This window comes from Equus przewalskii, chromosome 15 (genome assembly GCF_037783145.1).
Source record: "Equus przewalskii isolate Varuska chromosome 15, EquPr2, whole genome shotgun sequence".
NCBI classification, from domain to species: Eukaryota; Metazoa; Chordata; class Mammalia; order Perissodactyla; family Equidae; genus Equus; species Equus przewalskii.
The window spans coordinates 48,712,085-48,731,320 of NC_091845.1; the positions used below are offsets into that span (position 1 = coordinate 48,712,085).

At 50.5% G+C, this 19,236-nt stretch overlaps 1 protein-coding gene across 4 annotated transcripts in view; it reads right to left on the reverse strand.

Annotated features, from left to right (window-relative positions):
* The window catches only part of DLEC1 (DLEC1 cilia and flagella associated protein), a 67,078-nt gene that overhangs the window by 1,901 nt on the left and 45,941 nt on the right, over positions 1–19,236 (reverse strand). Inside the window, exons 19-33 of one of the 4 annotated variants that reach the window (XR_011527510.1) lie at positions 18,775–18,914; positions 13,034–13,187; positions 12,270–12,380; positions 11,125–11,255; positions 10,457–10,648; positions 9,472–9,542; positions 8,854–9,005; positions 6,949–7,067; positions 6,359–6,429; positions 3,509–3,714; positions 3,304–3,414; positions 3,086–3,211; positions 2,884–2,978; positions 2,581–2,665; positions 2,177–2,289 (exon numbers count right to left, since the gene is read on the reverse strand). Coding sequence is in view for 1 of the 4 variants with exons in the window: in XM_070577260.1 (XP_070433361.1) it covers positions 2,177–2,395; positions 2,581–2,665; positions 2,884–2,978; positions 3,086–3,211; positions 3,304–3,414; positions 3,509–3,714; positions 6,359–6,429; positions 6,949–7,067; positions 8,854–9,005; positions 9,472–9,542; positions 10,457–10,648; positions 11,125–11,255; positions 12,270–12,380; positions 13,034–13,187; positions 18,775–18,914 (1,983 nt within the window). In the remaining 3 variants the exon portion in view is untranslated. Of the gene's footprint in view, positions 1–2,176; positions 2,396–2,580; positions 2,666–2,883; positions 2,979–3,085; positions 3,212–3,303; positions 3,415–3,508; positions 3,715–6,358; positions 6,430–6,948; positions 7,068–8,853; positions 9,006–9,471; positions 9,543–10,456; positions 10,649–11,124; positions 11,256–12,269; positions 12,381–13,033; positions 13,188–18,774; positions 18,915–19,236 lie in introns of all 4 variants that reach the window. The other 3 variants (XM_070577260.1, XR_011527511.1, XR_011527512.1) reach the window with 3 other exon arrangements.

Below are 19,236 nucleotides of genomic sequence, written 5' to 3' on the forward strand. Positions count from 1 at the left end.
TCTCCATCTTCCTCCCCTTCCACGGCCCCTCAGGCCTGGCCAGCTCCCAGCTCAGCCAGGACCCAGCATGGCTTGCAGGGCCCAGACTGACCCAGCCCTGCCCAGCAAACAGCCCAGCAGCACGCCTCCCCCACACCGCCCAGCGCCCCTGTCTGGTGCGTTCATTCCATAAACACCGTCTGTTCCCAACACCCATTAGTACAGGGACGAGGCTGTGCCCGCCCTTAGGAGCAGAGGGGTGACAGGAGAGGAGAGAATGAGCAAGCTGCCCTTTTCCCCCTGGCGTGACCAAGGCTGTGGGCAGCCCGTGGGCCCAGGGGAGGCCTGTGTCTTTATCCTGAGGACAGTGAGGAGCCTCTGATGGGCTTTGAGCAGGAGGACGTCTGAGTCAGCTTTGCCTTCCTCAGAGGTCACTGGTTGCTGAGGGGAGGTGGGCTGGGGAGCATGAGTGGGTGTGAGGACATCATTAGGGGGCCAAGGTGTAACTTAGGCCCTACAGGATGGGGCTTGGATATGTGGCTCCCAAACACAGTTCCTTGGGACAAGCTCATTAGAATCAACAGAGGCACCTGTTAAAAGTACAGATTCCTGGGCCTCTGCCCAGGTCTTCTCTCTGGAGGTGGGCCTGGGAATTAGTATTTCAAACAAGCTTTCTAAAGGCTGCTGATGGGTTGCCAGGCTTGGAAACCATTGTCCTGGACCAAGATATGGGTATGGGGTGAAGAGAAAAGGGATGTGCTGAGAGGTTGAGGAGGGGGCGACAGAGGCTTGGTGGCTGGCTGTTCAGAGAGAGGAGTCTAGGATGAGGGATGCCAGAGCTCTGGCTTGAGCAAGGGGGTGGAGGATGGTGGTATTTGCTGAGATAAAATGCCACCACTGATAGAGGAGGCACAGATGTGGGCAGGACAGTCGGCAGGGAGAAGGGGAATTCAGGTTGGACAGGTCAAGTTTGGGTCTAGAGTTTGCGAGAGAATTCTGGTCAGGAGCCAGATTCCATGGGCACTGTCAGCACCTGGAGGGGGAGATGTAGTAAAGGATTTTAAATACCTCTAGTCTCGTCGGCATGCTAATGGAATGGGCTCTCTGGCCGTGCTTTGGGGCTGCCCCTCGGTTTACCTCTTTGAAGAAGGGAGCAAAATGCTAAGTGGACAAGGGTGCCCTTCTATCTTCTGCAGATCTGTCTGCCCTACATCCACGATGAGGTCCTTGGGGGAGTTCCATCACCTAGCACAGTGTCTAGCACGTGGCAGGCACTCAATATGCCTATACTGAAGGATACACTTGAAAGAGAGAACACAGCTGCTCACAGAAGCTCTGCAAGTGGATGAGATGATCCAGGAGTGTGCAGAATGAGGCAAGGGCCCAACTGGAGCTCTAAGGAGCTCAGCATAAAGGAAAGCCCTCCTAAGAGGCAGGAGGGCCTCTGAAGCAGGAGGGAATTTAGAGAGGGTGGGGCACCCAACCTGGCTGGCCGTCGTGCACACCCAGGGAGCCCACAGTGCAGAAAATGGTGTGCACACAGCCAACCGCCCACATGGCCTGTGACCTCTCCTCACTCCAGATGCCTCAGTAAACCAAAGGAGGCAGATGTTCATGGTTCCCACTGAGGCCCTGGCATTTCCAGGACCTCCACCCCCTGGACTGCAGATCCAGGATCCTATTATCACTGACACCCCATCAGAAGAGGGAAAATCACTCTAGGACCTGGAGTGCCTTACATTTATGGAAAGATGGCACCCAAATCTGAGCTCACCTGAGCCAGGCACAAAACCCTGAGTGAGGGCACGTGAGAAGGGAGGGTCTGTGTGCAAAGTGGAGGTGCTCACAGGAGTGCTTCGGCCTCGACCAGGCCATTGGCAGAGGGGATGAAGAGGAGTCTAGTGTGTCTGGGACTCCTGTGTGTTCCCACTGATACCTCTGTTGGTACCTGCATGTGTAAGCCACCTGCACAGAGGGCCAGTTGTTTGCTGAAAATGGTGTGTGTAGTGGGAGTGTCCTGAGTACCCGTGAGTACATCGCATGGCGGGGTCAAACGTGCAGTTTGTGTCTGTGCAAACGTGTGAAGGTGGTGTGTGGGTGTGCTGTCTGTACACGTGTGCGTGTATGAGAAGAAGGTGACCTCTGGCCCAGCTGAGTGTACCCCTCAAGGGTGAGGACTACAGAACTCTCCACTGACCAGCATGTTCTCCTGCGGGTGGAGCACCAGCTGCTGGCCTACTGCTGCAGTCTCCTCTTCACACTGGTGCTCCCGCCCAGGGCCAGGAGCTCTGTGGCCATGGCCAGCCCCATCTTGAGAAACAGAGAAGGGCTTGGAGACCAGGAGCCGGAAATAGTGTGGTATTTCCGTGGTGTTGGTCAGCTTCAGATGGTGGGTGGTCACCAGCTCACTCAGCACCTGGACAGCCACAGAGGTGGAGGAGCTTGGGGATGCATCTCTCCCTTCTTGAGCCCACGGCTCTGGAGTAGGGGAGGGGGCTTGGAGGGCGGGGCCTCAGACTGTAAGACCTGTGCCTCAGAAAGGCCTATAGGGACATCTGAGGTCCAGGTAAATTGGCAGGGCCAGGGGTGCAGCACACTCACCCCAGAACAGGGCTGCTCAAGGATAAGGTCACTGGCCTGATGCCGGAATTCCACACCACCGCCGTAGTCCAACTCCAGACTTAGCCTACCAGCAATAGGCATCACTGGGTCTCTGGGACCTCCTGGCCACCCCTACCCTGCTCATCTGGCTCTGTGCCACCTGTCCCTGTGTTCACCTGTGGGCATCTCCTCCCTCCCATTCCCGTCTTCTTGCTCCCAGAACCCTGTCTGGTTCCTACCAGTGCCCAGCTTAGGTGCTCCCCACAGTGGATGGAGGGAAGCCGGGCGACCCGGCTAACTCACTGTGCGGGCCTGACGTAGCAATGCAGGTCCAGTCTTAGGGGTCCCACAGCAAAATCCTGCAGGCGATGTCTCCTCCCCGGAAGCTCTCTTTCCACCTACCAAGCCCAAGCCCGATCACTGGCAGTCCCTGAGCTGAGCAGGCAGCATGCTACCCAGGAGAGAGGCAGTGGCTGCAGCTCCACCCCAGGCCAGGAGGGCTCACCTCATTGTCCAAGCTCATGAAGCCCAGGGCATAGCCAACACATTCCACCTTGTGCAGGATATCAGGGCCAAGGACCATGGGTGTGAAGGAGATGTAGATGCTGCTGCTGCCCCCAGCAGGGACCACCTGGCACAGACATGGCAGCCTCAGCACTGCTCCATGCCCACTGGCCAGCCAGTGGGGACCAGGAGGCAGCTCCTAGCCCCACCCCGACTCACCACCTGCTTGGGGCTGACACAGTATGGGTGGTCAGAGGGCACCCCCTCATGCTCCTGCAGGATGACTGAGATGATCTTCTGTGAGGCCCCGTCACTGGAGCTGCCCTCGGCCTGTTGTCAAGGAGTTGCTGAGGCTCACACAGGCTCAAGGTCCACTGGCCACACCTCAGTAGCCAGCCCGCCCCGCCCCTCCACCTCTGCTCACAGACTGGGAAGCTCCATGGCTGAAGTCAGACATGTTGGAGGGACTTGAGGACCAGATGGAGCTGCTGCTCTCAGGGGTCTCAGGGCACACAAGGTCATTCCCAGCTTGGTCCCGCAGCGGGAAAGGTGGCCCGTACAACACCAGCAGCTCCACCAGCCGGTCCTCCTTGTCTTCTGGAACATAGGTCTCCCAGTCCAGGCGGATGTCTGGGACAGATGTGTGGGAAGAGGGGTTAGGAATAAGGAAGGAGCAAGCAAGTCTTCCCTGGGCCCCCACTTTTCTGCAGCCCTCAGAGGCTGCCCATTCTCCCATACTCAGGGTGGAGGGGTGGCCTCGCTTCCTAATACCACTTCCAAGCACTTTGTGTTTTAAAAAAGTCTACAGGCTTATGCTGTCTGGCTCCATCACCCCTAGGCCCCTGGATTACAAGACCAGGTCTTCATATCCAAATGCAGGAATCCAGGCACTCCATGTTCTCCCCACAGCCTCCTCTCCTTCTGGCCTAGTTGCTGACTTCCCTGGGCCCTCCAACCCCTGTATCCCTACCTTCTCCTCCTCCATCCATCAGCTCCCATCTGCATTCAGTTCCTTCCCCAGCCAGGCTAGTCTTTGGGGGCCACCACGTCAACTTCTGTCTTGCCAGGATTCTCATAACTCCCTTCATCCCCATCCTTTTACCCTCCTTGTGAAACCTAACCCTTGATGAACTGACTCTCTGGGCCCCACTGGAGAAAGTCCCCCACTTTATGAACAGCTTGCTACCCCCATAAATCTGTCCCCAACCTAAGCAGTGTCCCCACTCTGCCCATCACTGCTTCCTACTCAGCTCTCCCTGCCGACTACTGTCACCCCTTTCCTGCTCTCCTCTGATACCTCCACTGCCTCCCTGACATTCAGCTGTTGGGCCCACCTTGTCTCCAGAAGCCCCCAAATCAGGAAATCTCTGAAGTCCTGTCCCAACCCCCCACGTCTGTCTGCATCTAGCCCATCTCCCCCTCCCCTCCTGCCTTCAATTCTGCCTCTGCTCACCTTCTCAGAGGCCAGCCATGTCCAGTTTCCCCTCTCTCCTAGCTGCTTCCCAACAGCACTTAAACAAGGTCAGGTCTCCCCACCTTGAACAAGTTTCCCTCTGCCGGATGACCTCTCCAGGACCACCACCTCTCCCCCAACACTCCCACAGCATGCTTGTAGGACAAACCATCCATCATCGCCTCCCCTCTGCAGCTCTTACCCACCCCCCAGTTAACACCTGATTCACTGGCTTGGCCCTGGGGAACACTGGTGAACACACTCCCAAGGTTCCCGATCTTGTAGTTCTTAGAGTTATTACCTGGCATCTGCCTCTTACACCCACCAAATCACTCTCACCAAGGCCACCAATGGCCTCCATCTCTCAAGTTCAGTGGGCAATCTCACTTTCAAGTAAAGACAGAGAAACGTGCGTGTGGTGATGAGGCCCAAGGAGGGAAGGTACCCACTGAAGGAAAGGAGAGAGGAAGAGAAATTTCAAATTCAACAAAAAGAAAACAGAATAAAGTCACACACAAAAAGAAAGGAGAAAAATAAACAACAAAGTAAAATAAATCATAAAATAAGATGGAAGAAATACATGGATTGACTGACTTTTCCTGTTAAAAGATAGAGAATGTCAGGTTGGGTTTTTCAAAAGCTCAGCTCTCTATTATTTACAAAGAAACACACATCAAAGTCATCAAGAGTGAAAACAGAGGGACAGGCAAAGAGATACCAGGCAAATGCCATATGAATGAGGGGTAGTAATGTTACTACAAGGCAAAGTGGGATATAAGAACTGAGGGGGCCAAAGAGGAACCTCACAGGGGGTGATAAAGGCATCCTCTGTGAAGATTTGGTTCTCAAATGCACCTAACAGCACAGCAGGTAAAAACATAAAGCAAAACTACTGGAAATGCCAGGAGAACTTGATAAAAGATCTGATTACAGCAGTCCACTTCAACACACCCTTTCCAAAATCGCACAGATCTAGTAGGGGAAAACAAGCAAGCTCCCAGTGTGGCGGTTCTCTCCCTGGCCGCACGTTCCATGGACTCACCTGAGGAGCTTAAAAACCAGTGTCCAGGCCCTGCCCCTAGAGACTGGTTCAGTCCGCCTGAGGTGGCCCAGCCCCAGATGCCTTGAATCCTCCCTGGTGAGTGACTGTGGCCAGGCTAGTCCTGAACTGGCCGTAGCTCTTCCTGTGGCCCAGACATGTTTCATCCCCATATGCACCCCCAGGCCAAGTTGGCTCACCCTTCCCCCTGGACTCAGCCTGAACATCCCTCCACACGTGAGCCTGGACCCCGTCGATACAGTCCCCTAGCACTCCAGCTTCCCCTATAGTCACATTCAGTGCACTCCTAGCAGCCCACAGTCATGTCTGTCCTGCCCATCAGGATGGAAGCCTTTCAGCAGGGACCCCCTTGTCCTGTTCTCTCCGTATCCCCAGCTCCTTGCACAGCACCTGGCATGCAGCTCAGGTACTGCTGGCTAAAGGAATGAGAAAAAGTGTCCCCTGCAAGTGTCTGTCCCTTTGCAAAGTAAATCCCATGAGAGTAGGGTACCTGTGGCCCCAAGGATACTGGGAGACCCCAGGCTGGGCAAGGGCAAGTCCTGTCCTCAAGGACAGAAGTGGCTCTCTCTGACCACTCTCGACTAGCTTGGTCATTCCTCACCTTGGCCCTTGGGGTCCTCCCTCAGTAACCACAGGCCACCTGCACTCCTGGGTCCTGGTCATGGGATATCAGCCTCCCCCAGCCCCATCTTTCCTCCCAGTCTGGCCCACCACATAGCACAGCCTGTAGCGAGAGCCCCAATTTATCTCGTGAGTCTCACCACAAGGGCTGGAGTTATTCAGGCGAAGGACCCGGGTGATCGTGTCTCCTCCAGAGACCTGGGTGCCGAACCTGGAAGCAGGAGACCACCACCAGCACACAGACTGAGACAGGGTGACTTCAGAGAGGAGGGCTAGGGATGGGGACTCAGGCAGGGAGGAGGCCCCACAGGGGTCTGTCCTCCTCCCGGTGTCACCAAGACCCAGTTCTGGAGGCCTTCTCCATGCAGTGCCTGGTGAACCGTGACCCAGGGCTGCTTACTGCCCCGGGAACTCCCACACCCCTCCTCCCACCCCATCTACAACTGCACCAACTGGCTGTACCATACCGGCTCAGTTGGTGTGAGGAGCCCCAGGTGTGGCACTGACCTTGGGCCACACCGACTACTCACTACTTCTGTCTCCCAGAAGCCCTCTGAGATGTATAGATAATGGCCATGGCCCCTGAGGCATGGGACTTTACAGTCCTGTCCTCGGACTTTACTGCTGGGTGGCCCTGGGCCAGCTGGAGAGCAACACGGTGGTGTGCGCAGCCCAGGCTGGAGGCCAGAGGGTTTCAAGAGGGCAGAGGATGAGGCCAGGGGTGAGGCACCTGATGACAGGCTCCTTCTGGAACTGGTCAGTGGTGTAGTAGGTGGTTCTCAGGGAGCTGATGGGGCAGCCTACCACTGCCATGTGCACTGGGATGACTGTTGGTGGCAGATCTCCCACCTGCAAACACACCAATCCCTTGTCACTCTTGTCACCAGCTGCCACTGCATTCCCTGGCTCCCCATTCCCTTTGTGCAAGAACTTCCCTCCTCCTACCAGCCCAGGGTCTCCACAGCTTGGTCCCAGCTGGGCCCAGACTCACTCCCCACTGTCAGATGCTCACCCCAGACGCCCCAAAGGCCTGGGGCTGCCTCGCCTCCCAGCCCCAGCTTCCCTCCCTTCCCTTCCGTCCCCAGTCTCCCTCCCAGCCCTGTGACCTGCCTGATCTCCCAGCCTGACCATCTTTGGCCTCTTATGGCCCCTTTGATCAAATTTCTGTATCTTTTAAATGGAAATAACTTTATTATTTTTCTTTGCTAATAAAAAATAATAATTGCTATTTCCCCATGTTTATTTCTTTTATTTAAGATACAGGGTGTGATAATCTCCCATAATCCTACCCCACCCCCACCAGCATGACTGTCAACATTTTAGCATGCAGCCGTCTAGACAGACTCCTTTTGTGAACATAAACACAGAAATAAATGAGGAACATATGGGCAGGCTTTTGTTTTGTAATCTTCTAACAACATATGATAATTTTACTAGTGAACGTTTCCAGCATCACTCAACAGGCTGCACAGAACTCCACTGTATGGCCATAGCCCAGTATTTCATCCAGTCTTCTACTGGTGGACACGGATGCTTAGAGGTTGTTTCCTTTTTCTTTTTCCTCTACTATAAACAGTCTGAGAAGAAAAGGAAACCTGGGACGAAGTGATTTGCTCGCCCATGCCCTTCTCTCCTTGGGGAAACTTTGTGTGTACCCAGCACATCCCCAAAGTGCCTCCAAAGGGTGGCACACATTTCCCACCCGTGCCCATGGGCACAAGGGCGCTCGTTCCCCTGCACCTTCACCAACAACCTTTAAACCCCACCAATCTCACAAAAAACAGTATTTCAGTGTGACTTTTAATCTCCCTTCTTTAGTTACGGTGATGGTGGGGATATATTTTTATACGTTCATTGGCTGTTTGTACTTGTCATTCTTGAAGTGCCTATTCAAACCCTTTGCCCACTTGGGATGATTTGCCCCTCCTTATTGTTTGTTAGTTAGTTAAGAACTCTTTCTATATTAAGGTGATCAACCCTTTGTCAGACATAACATAAACAACTTAAAGAAAATATCTACTCTAGTTAACCTGTCCAATATACTAAATAGTTCATGAAAATCTATGCAATCACCAAACAGTGTAGGATACTGTACATCTTTCACCGCTCCATATTAAACTAGGAGCTCCTTGCTGGCATCATCTATCTTATTCATCCTTGTATCCTCCATATTCCAGTGGACCTCACAGGGACCCATACATAGTAGGTACTCAATTCATGCTGAATGAGTGAGTAAATGAATGGACCAATGGGAGAATGAATGAATGCACTGAGGACTAGACGAGGAAATGGCTCTGGAGCCTGTTACTATCTCTCTAAACTTACTCCCCACTCCAGGTCTCGGGTCCCAGCCCAGGGAGGCAGCCTATCTGATTCCTCTGTGCTCCTCAGCATGGTCCCAGCCACGTGGGACCTCAGGAGAAAAGGTGTGGAAGGTTCTGCTGCTCACGAGGACCCCTCCCACCTGAACTGCAGTGGTTGCAAATGCCCATCCCGAGCTCAGTGGCCATCATCTTTCAACTTGGTAAGATTTGAGAGGCTGAGGGCCAGGTGTTGGAGGAGAGAGAGTCTGAAGGTGAGGGCTGGGGTCAGGTTCCACGTACCCCCAGGCCATTACCCGCTTGCATGCACCTACCGTGCAGATGAGGCTGTCCCAGTATTCACCCCACATGTTTGCACAGCCTGTGATGTTGATGCTTAGCTGCTGGTGGGCTCCCAGCATGCCCTGGGAAGTGTGGGGAAAGAAGGCAGCTCCTTTCCCATGAGACAACATGCTTTCCATAAAATCTAGGGGAGAACCAGGAATGGGGGTTCAAGACCCAGGACAGGAATAAGGTCCAAATCCTCAGATGTTAGCTAAGCACTGCACCAGATAAGCCACCCTGTAGCCTCTCCTTGGTCTGGCTAAACAGGCCCTCCTCCTGGGAGCCCAGAGTCTAAAGGCCAGCCTCTCTCACCTCCCATGGGGCCAGGCCTCAGTGGGAGCCCACCCTTCTAAGTCACCACCCATCCCAAATCAAATCTAGGCCCTATGCACAAGGCTTATGCTGTAGCAAGGAGATGGTTTCATTCAAAAGAGGGACCCTGTCAGGTGGAGGGCCACAGCCATCTCAGGGATTTTGCTAGAAAAGACAATGAGGTGGGTCTTCGGTCAGGGTCCCCCTCCCTACAGCTGCTGGCTCACATCCTCAGAAGGCCACGTAAAACCCCGCTCTGGCCAGGCCTGGGCTCAGCACTCGCCTGGGGCTCTTACCCAGCTGCTCTCGCTTGGCCAAGCGCTCTCGAGTCCGTGCCATCTTCAGCAGGGCAGGAGGCATGTCGGGGCTTTACCAGACGGGACAGAGAAATGGTATCAAGCCATCAGGGCCTTTCCTCAGACCTGAGCCACCTCCCTGGGCAACTAGCATACCAGGTGCCCAGTGGAGAAAGGTGGCCCTCCTGCTCCTCCCAGGGGAGAGCCGGTCAGGCCTCTTCTGCACCTCCTGCTCTGGTCTGTGCTCCTGCTGCACCCCTACCACCCAAACCACCCCAGCTGTAGGACATCTGCCAGCCCCAGAGATTGCCTCCCAAGAAACTCAGGAGGGTTCTGGGGTAGGGACCCCCTATTGCAGGCTCTGTGCCCTGGTGACCCCTGGATGCAAACCCAGCCCAGACTCTCCAACTCTTGCCTGGCCTTCTGCAAAGACCCCTGTTTCCAGTCTGTTCTGCTGACATCTGGCCAGCATTAAGCACACACCAACTTTTCTGGAGTGGGAAAGTTAACGCCTTAGAAACTGTCAGTGGCTCCCCACTCCCCACGGCCTCCTCTGCCCTAGGGGATTCAGTGGGGAGGTGTTGGCAGTGGTGTGCTGGTAAACTGCCCATTTCTGTAGTGTAAATATTTCCCTGTAGCAGATTTCAAGTTCCAGCTTTGCAAAATGCCTCGCTGCCACATCTCTGCCCACACAGTTACCTCCACCACATCCAGTAACTTCTCCCTCACCCATTGCCTCAAATACTGCCTGGTCTATCAGAAGCCCTCTACCTCAGCAGGCCAGGCTGAGGAGAAGGGCCACATCCTAGCCTCTCCGGCAGGCCCTCTCAGGTCTGGAAGGTGGACGTCTACCTGTGAAAACACATCCTCCCACTCCTCACACCGATCAGCCTCTGGCCACCTAAGCCACACAGAGGCTCAATGGGGCAAATCCCCCCTGGCCACATCCCCCCCAGGAACTGCCTCTGAAAGAAACCAGACTTACAGGCTTGGTTTTTGGCTCAAGCTGTTTTGGGGGCTCCCAAAGTACTCAAACTTGAGGGTGAAAGGGGTCTGTATCGGGGAGCAATTGCTCAGGATGAGTTGGCGATTCACGCGGGTCCTCAGTGGCACTGTCGAACCGAAGTCCAGGCGGAGCTCCTCCGGGTGGCCTGGCCACAGCTCTGTGCTGGGAACACTGCCCACGCCCATGGGCGCCAGGTTACATGCCACCCTTGGCCTTGCCAGGGAGCCACCTTGAGTTGGGGTGCGAGAGCTGCCTAGAAACCAGGCTTCATCCTTGGACTCCTTTCTCATTCAGCTGCCACCCCACACACGCACCTTCTTGTCAGCCTATGATGCCAAGAGAGGCCTCAAACTCCCCCTGGCCAGGGGTCTGGGCCTCCTGTGGGAAAACCCAAAGTCCCTATGGCCCTGTCCCCTGCCATCTCCTACCTCCCTGGACACCATGCCTCCCAGTGTGAGGAAAGACGACACAGAAGGCAGGGATGGGGAAGAGGGATCTGTTCCCACAGGGCAGTGAGGGGCCACAGTAACACTGTGCTCCCTTCCTGGCTTCAGGAATCAGCTGGGAGTACGCTGGCACCACAGTGTAGTGTGGTCCTTTGTGTGGGCGCCTCAGCCCTCAGCCCCCAGCCCCCGCCCTGGGCTTACCTGCTGTCAGAGTCCTCTGCAGAGATGGTGATGGCCACTTGTAGTCCCTGGGGTTTCCCAGAAATGCCCAGAACCAGTGGCTCCTTCATGCCTGACACAGTACAAGGGAGGACCAGATCGGTCAGCTCTTCCTGTAAGAAAGCCCGTCAGGGGCACATCACTGCAGGTAAGTCCCATGGCTGGGCCTCAGAAGACAGGCTTCAAACTCCTGCACAGGGGCTACTGTGGGGGGAGGGGGGGGGGCTCAACACAAAGGCCCTGACTTCTGTCCAGGCTCGTCTCTGCATAAGGGCTCCCCAGTCTCTCTGGTGAGCCACCATCTGCAGACCCAGTCTGTAGGCCCATACTCTGCCCCCAGGAGACCTGGCCCCTTTCTCAGGGCTCCTGGCTATGAGTCCGCTCCGAATATCTGGGCATGCCTACATGAAGTGAGACTCCTCAAAGCGGACCTCTGGAGAAGTTGCAGCTTTATTCTGAGGAAGCTGCTACCATGGAAATCAAACCCTTCCTGACTGAGGGCTGCTCCATGCCAGGCCTGGTCCCTCTGCCGGTCACCCTAGAGCTCAGGCTCAGCTGTGTTAAGAAAGCCCATTGTCCCCACATTTGCCAGTGAGGAATTGGGACCTGGGTTTGCAAGTGTCTGCAAGGAAGAAGTTTCTTTTCCCACCAGAACCATAAATACAGCCAGCAATAAGCCAAGCACTGAGCATGTTCCGCCCTGATGGCCTTCCTAGGGGCCGCACCAGGAAGAACTATGGCTCTTGGGAGGAACTGGGCTGCCAGTTAGTGAGCTCAGCAGCACCCAGCACAGGCCTGCCATGAGCAGTAGCTCTGCTCTGGATTTCTGGGGAAATTGGAAAGCTGGGCCCACCTGTGGCCACAGAGACCGGCAAGGGGAGGTCTAAAGCTAGTGCCAAACGCTAGACGTGGCCAATGGGTTCCAGGGCACCTCCAGGCTTCCTGACCTTGTGTCTCTAGAGAGCAGGCCTAACAGGAATGGGGCCCCCGGACCCAAATGCAAGAAATGTCTTCCCCACTTTACAGAGACCAGGAGGGTGTCTAGGGCATACCTCCCTGCCGGCACAGATGCAGATGGTTGCAGGGGTCCTTCCCAGTCACCCAGGCCGCCTCACCACTGTACTCACCTGGGTGTGAGTAGTCAACTCCAGTTTGAGCTGGCGCTCTTCAGTGGGGCCCAGTGTGCCACGTCTGGGGGAGATTTTTGCTGTGCAGAAGTTTGCTTGGTGCCCCAGCAGCTGGCAGACATATGGGTGGGCCTGTTGTCACATGCTAGACTCCCAGGATGGACCCAGGGTCCAGACAGAGTGCTCAGCCCTGCTGTATGCTCTGCTGGAGGCTGGCAGACTGGGGGACCACAGCAAGACCAGGAGGGCTGGGTGCTCACTGGTGGGGATAAACCATAGGTCCCCTCTTTCCTCCCCAACCCTGGACAGACCTCACACCTGTTGGGGGTTGTCTGGACTAAACAAGGTGCTCAGGGTGATGGGGAGCAGAGCTGCCACTGATGCACAAGGACGTGGTCCCATCTCCCACACACGCAGAGCAAGCTCCACAGTCAGCCCCAGGGGCAGTGCCTCAGCTGGGCTCCCAAAAGCTGCACGGACCAGTCATGGGCTACACTGGCTGGGAGGTCTAGCTGTGTGTCCTAGAAACTTCTTCTTGGGCAGAGAATTGGAATTCCCGGAAGGCAGGGCAAGGGTAAGTCAGACCACATGTGCTGCTTCTTCGAAGAGCCCAGCTTTTCTGGGCATTGTGGGGCAAGGGACACGCTGTTGGGGGGAGGCTGAGCGACCAGTCTTGAGGGTCCCTGGGGGGCAACGTCCCCACCCTATGGGCCCTTGGTGCTGAGGGCTGCAGACACGGTACCTGACAGTGCGGGCTCACTCACCTTGCCCCAGTGGAAGTGGGTGGGCAAGAGCGTGCCATTGACGAGTGTGACGGTTGCCTTTGTGGGCACGCCCAGGTAGAGGTTGCTGACCTCCAGCTGGCTGCTCTTCAGGTAGACGTGGGGCTCCTGTACCTCAGCATACACAGGAAGGTAGCTGAAACACAAGGAAATAAAAGGCGTACTGATCAGAAAAGAAGAAATAAAACCGTCCTTATTTGTGGATGACATGATGGTCTGTGTAGAAAATCCCAAGGAATCTATATTTAAAAACTCCCAGAACTAATGAGTCAGCAAAGTTACAAGGCACAAAATCAACATACAAAATCAATCACATTCTTATATGCTAATGATAAACATGTGGAAACAAATTAAAAACACAATACTATTTATAATTGCTCAAAAAACCCAAAATACTTAGGTATAAATCTAAAAAAATATATACAGGATTTGTGTGCTGAAAACTACAATACACTGAAGAAAGAAATCAAAAACTTAATAAATGGAGAGACATACTGTGTTCATGGATTGGAAGACTCAACATAGGAAAGATGTCATTCTCCCCGAGTTGATCTACAGGTTTAACATAATTCTTACCAAACTCCCAGCAAGGATTTTTGTAGATATATACAAGCTGATCACAAAATTTATATGGAAAGACAAAGGACATAGAATAACTGAAACAATTTTTAAAAAGAAGAATAAAGTAGGAAATCACTCTACTAGATGTTAAGACTTACTATATAGCTACAGTAATCAAGATAGTATGCTATTGGTGGAGGGATAAGCACACAGATCAATGGAACAATACAGGAAACCTAAAAATAAGACTCACACAGATATGACTCGTTTTGTTTTGGTTTTTTTGTTTGAGGAATGGATATGTATTTTGCTTTTGACTTTTTGAGATAATTGTAGATTCACATGCAGCTATAACAAAAAAAATAAAGGGATCCTGTAGGCCCTTTACCAATTTCCCCAATGGTAACATTTCTCATAACTACAGTACAATATCACAACCAAGAGAGCCACAATCCAGCAATCGTATTTAGGCCTCACCAGGTTTACATGCACTCATTTGTTTGTGTGCATTTACTTCTACGCAATTTTATCACGTGTGTAGGTACATGTGATGCCACCACAGTGAAGACACAGACCAGTTTCATCGCAAGGACGCCTCGTGCTACGTTTCTACACCCACAGCTATAGTCACTTCTCTCGCTCCTGCTCCCTCCCCAGCTCCTGGAGGCCACTAATCTGTTCTCCATCTCTTTAGTTTTAAGACTAGTATATAAATGGAATCATACAGCATGTATTCTTTTCACATTTGCTTTTTTCACCCAGCATAATTCCCTTGAGATCCATCCAAGTTGTTGAGTGTATCAATAACTTGTTCTTTTTAAAATTAATGAATAGTGTTCCATTGTATGGATGTACCACAGTTTGTTTACTCACCTGATGAAGAACATTTCAGTTGTCCCAACTGATTTTTGACAAAAGTGCAAAAACAATTCAATGAGGAAAGGATAATCTTTCAACAAATGATGCTCGAGGAATCAGATATCCATGGGCAAAAATTAAATAAAATAAAGCTCTACCTAAACCTCACAACTTATACAAAAACTAACTCAAAATGTATCACAAACTTAAATATAAAACTATAAAACTTTTAGAAAACAATAGGAGAAAATCTTTAGGACCCTAAAGTACAATTCATGAAGGAAAAATTTGATAAACTGAACCTCATCAAATTTAAAAACTTTTGCTCTGTGAAAGACCATTTCTCTTTCAAAAGAAAATTACAGACTGGGAGGAAATATTTGCAAGCCACATATTGACAAAAGACTTGCATCTAGAAGATGTAAAGAATTCTTAAAACTCAACACTAAAACAATCCAATTAGAAAATGACAAAAATTTCAACAAGGGGGATATGCAGATGGAAAATAAGCACATGAAAGATGCTCAAAATAATTAGCCACTAGGAAAATGCAAATTAAAATCACTGTGGGCACGAGGTAACATCACCACACATCTATCAGAATGACTCAAAAAAAAAAAAAATAGCAATGATACCAAACGCTCGCGAGGATGGGGACAGACTAGACCACTCACACACTGCCGTGAGAACGGAGAATGGTCCAGCCACTCGGAAAATCTTTTGGCACTTTCTTACAAAACTAAAAATGTATTTACTATACAACCCAGCAATGTTACTCTTGAACATTTATCCCAGAGAAATGAAAACATACGTTCACACAAAACCTGTACACAAATGTTCATAGCAGCTTTATTCATAACAGCCAAGACCTGCAAACAGCCCAAGAGTCCTTCAAAGGCTGCTGCTTAAACTGGTATATTCACACCGTGGAACACTACTAAGCAGAAAAGGAAGGGACTGTCAACACAGGCAACTTGGACGGATCTCGAGGGAATTACGTTGAGTGAAATAAAAGGTTACATAATGTATGATTCCATTTATATAGCATTCTTGAAATAAAAAAGTTACAGAGATGGAGTATAGAATTGGTCTGGTAATTCTAAAACCTCTGACATATCTGAGTCTGGTTCGGATGACTGCTCTGTCTCGTCAGACTGGGTTTTTTTTCCTTGCCTTTTATCACACCTTGTAAGTTTTTGCTGAATGTTGGACATGACATATTGAGAAAGCCGAACTGATGTAGACAGAGCTTTAGTGTAAAGTTTTGTGTTTATCCATCTAGGAGCTAGGCTGTGTTAACTGCTGGCTGTAGCTGCAGGTGTCAGAGGCTTCACTTTCCTCCAGTGTCCTTGAGTTTCTCGCCCCTGTTGTCTTTGGGTTTTCCTAGAAACTCTCAGGTAGAGTCTGAAGTCCTGCCTTCTTTCAGCCGTAACCCTTGCTATCACAGAGCCTTGCAGATGTGGTGGTAAGGTGTGGGGGAGAGGAAGTCTCCTATAAGCCTATGATAGGTCTCACTCTTTCAGTGGGCCTGAGCCCCTGGGCGGTGTCCGTTACAAGTGCTTCTCAGTTTCCTCCCCTAGTAGGTGAAATAGGAGGTTCTAGAGGGGGCTGAGGGTGGGGATTCCCTTCCCTCAAGTTGGACAAGGCTCTGGTGAAGTCTTTTACCTCCCTGGGTAGGCCTTGTGAAGAACATGCTGGACTTATTTCAAAGTGGTTACTTTTCCTCTGGATATATTTCAGAATGGTTACTTTTCCCGTCCCACTGATCAAAGGAGAGAATTCTTCTCTAATCTTCAGCATGAGAATTTAGCAGCCCCCAGAGTTTTACAGATAAACTGATCTGTATTCTCTGTATTCGCCTCTCTCTCCAGTTTGTGGGTGGGTGTTTATTCCGTGACCTCAGTTCTCTGACAGATCTAAGAAAAGTCATCACTTTTCAGTTTGTTCAGCTTTTTTCTTGTTGTGAGGGCAGGAGTGATGACTTTCAAGCTCTTTACATGTCTGGATATCTAAAAGTATTTCGTAGATGTGATTAATATTCATAAGTAGTTGAGTTTAAGTAAAGGAAATTATTCTAGATAATTTTGAAGGGCCTGATTCAGTCAGTTGAAAAGTGTTAAAATCATAACTGAGGTTACCCAGAAAAGAGGAAATTCCCTGTGTGCACAGCAGCTTCAGCTTGTGCCAGAGGATTCCAGCCTGCTCTTCCTGATGGCCTGCCCTGTTGATTTTGGGCTTGCTTAGCCAGACCCTACAGTCATGTAAGCCAATTCCTTGCAATAAATTTCTTTAATAAATATAAATACTCATTCTGTTTCTCTGGTGGAAGCCTAACTCACACAACTACATCAAGGTAAATACATAGGTAAAACATAAAAGACAGTATAAATGTCTTTTTTCTGTAGCTTTTTTCATTCTATGTGATTTAAAAGACAACTTCAGGGGCCGGCCCCGTGGCTGAGTGGTTAAGTTCGTGCACTCTGCTTTGGCAGCCCAGGGTTTCGCCAGTTCGGATCCTGTGTGCGGACATGGCGCTGCTCATCAAGCTATGCTGAGGTGGCATCCCATATAACATAACCAGAAGGACCCACAACTAGAATATAGAACTATGTACCGGGGGGCTTTGGGGAGAAGAGGAAGAAGAAAAAAAGACTGGTAACAGATGTCAGCTCAGGCGCCAATCTTTAAAAAAAAAAATGACAATTTCATAAGCCAATAACTATGATACTGTATTGATGGATCTACAATGTATAAAGATGTAATTTGTATGAATAATAGTAAAAAGGAAGGGGAGAGATCAAAGTTATATTAGAGCAAAATTGCTTACTATTGAAAATAAATTGGTATTAATCCAAACTAGATTATTTTAAAATTAAGATACTAACTAAAATGCCCAGGGAAACCAACTAAAAAAATACTTAAAAAAAAAGTAAAATGAACATGGGAATTAAAATGGTATACCAGAAAATATCTACCTAACACAGAAGGAGGCAGTAATGCAGGAATGCAGAAACAAAAAGACAGAAGATATATAGAAGACAAATAGCAAAATGGAAGATGTAAGTCCTGCCTTATCTGTAATTACATTAAATATAAATGGATTAAACAATCCAATCAAAAGGCAGAGATTAGCAAAATGGATGTTAAAAAAATGATCCCACTATATACTATCTATAAAAGACACCTTAGATTCAAAGACACAAACAGGTTTAAAGTAAAAGCACGGAGGGGCCGGCTCGGTGGCATAGCGGTTGGGTTTGCATGCTCCGCTTTGGCAGCCTGGGGTTGGCGGGTTCGGATCCCAGGCGTGGACTACACACCACTCATCAAGCCATGCCGTGGCAGCATCCCACATACAAAAAATGGAGGAAGACTGGCACAGACGTTAGCGTGGGGACAATCTTCCTCAGGCAAAAGGAGGAAGACTGGCATCAGATGTTGACTCAGGACCAATCTTCCTTACCCCCCCAAAAAAACAAACAAAAAATGTATAGACAGTGTAAATATATACACGGTTTAAATAATAATAAAAAGAACACCTGTGTACCACCCCCATCCAGCTGAAGAAACAAAATATTACCACCAAACAGCTTAAGAAAATGAATATTATGCTCAAAATAATTTGGGAAGGGGTAGGGGAAGTGGATGAGGGATGTGGATGAAACAACATTTACAGTGATTAAAGGTAGGTGATGGGTACATGGGGGCTCACTATACTATTCTATTTTTATATATGCAATAAATTTTCCAAAAGAAAGGGAGGGAGGAAAGGAAGAAAGGGAATATCATTAATAACCTTTGAAACCTCCAGTGTGTTCCTCCCAGAATACAATGGTATTCATTCATTTAAATATGCCACAACTATTTTGTGTCTGTTCTCCTGTTGACAAACATTGGGTTTTTCCAGTTTTTCACTATTATCAACAGTCCAGCTATAAGCATTCCCATGTGAGCACAGGCTCCCACTGCACATGTGTAAGCTTCTCTGGGAATATAGCCAGAAGGTCTAGTGCTGGACCACAGGGCATGTGCATATGTAACCTTACTAGGTAACAATAAAGTAATGTCAAAAGTAGTTGCACTAATTTACATTCCTTCAGTATGTACACACTTGAAGGATATACCCCATCATATTATCTCCAGGTAATAGATTAATTTTCCTTTTTGTAATTTCCAAATTTTATGGAATAAACATGAGACCTTTAAATTCTGAAATGTCTATAGATGATTGCACATAATATAAATAAACATACTGTGAATAGGCAAAAAACATGTTAATAATGGCTCTCCCCACTCCCCCTTACCTCCAGGCCCCATTTACCACCTCCAGCTCCAGGACGGTCTGAAGATGCTGGCAGTGCAAGGCCTCCAAGGTGATGTCCACTCTGCACTCCCCCAGAGGTTGAACCTGGCAGCTGGAGGGCTCAATGCTGAAGGGAGACACCTGATTGGGAGGCCAATTTGGAAAAATGAGGAGTGAGGACACTTGGAATTGCAGTAGAACTGGGAGCTGGCTGTGACCAACCAGGGTCACCCCCAAGCTGCCCCTCAGCTCTTCAGTGAGCCATCTAGGATGCAGGAGGCAAGCAAATGGGGTGAAACAGCTGAGCAAGAGTCTCAGGATCAAGAGGACAAAAACTGAGTCTCCAAGTGAAGGAGGAGGTCCCCATGCACTGGCCCAGATCTGAGAGGTACAAGGCAGAGGGAGGTACCCCAGGGGGAATGGGAAGCCATGCGTGGTTGGGGGTGGGGGGTGCGGGGTGCTA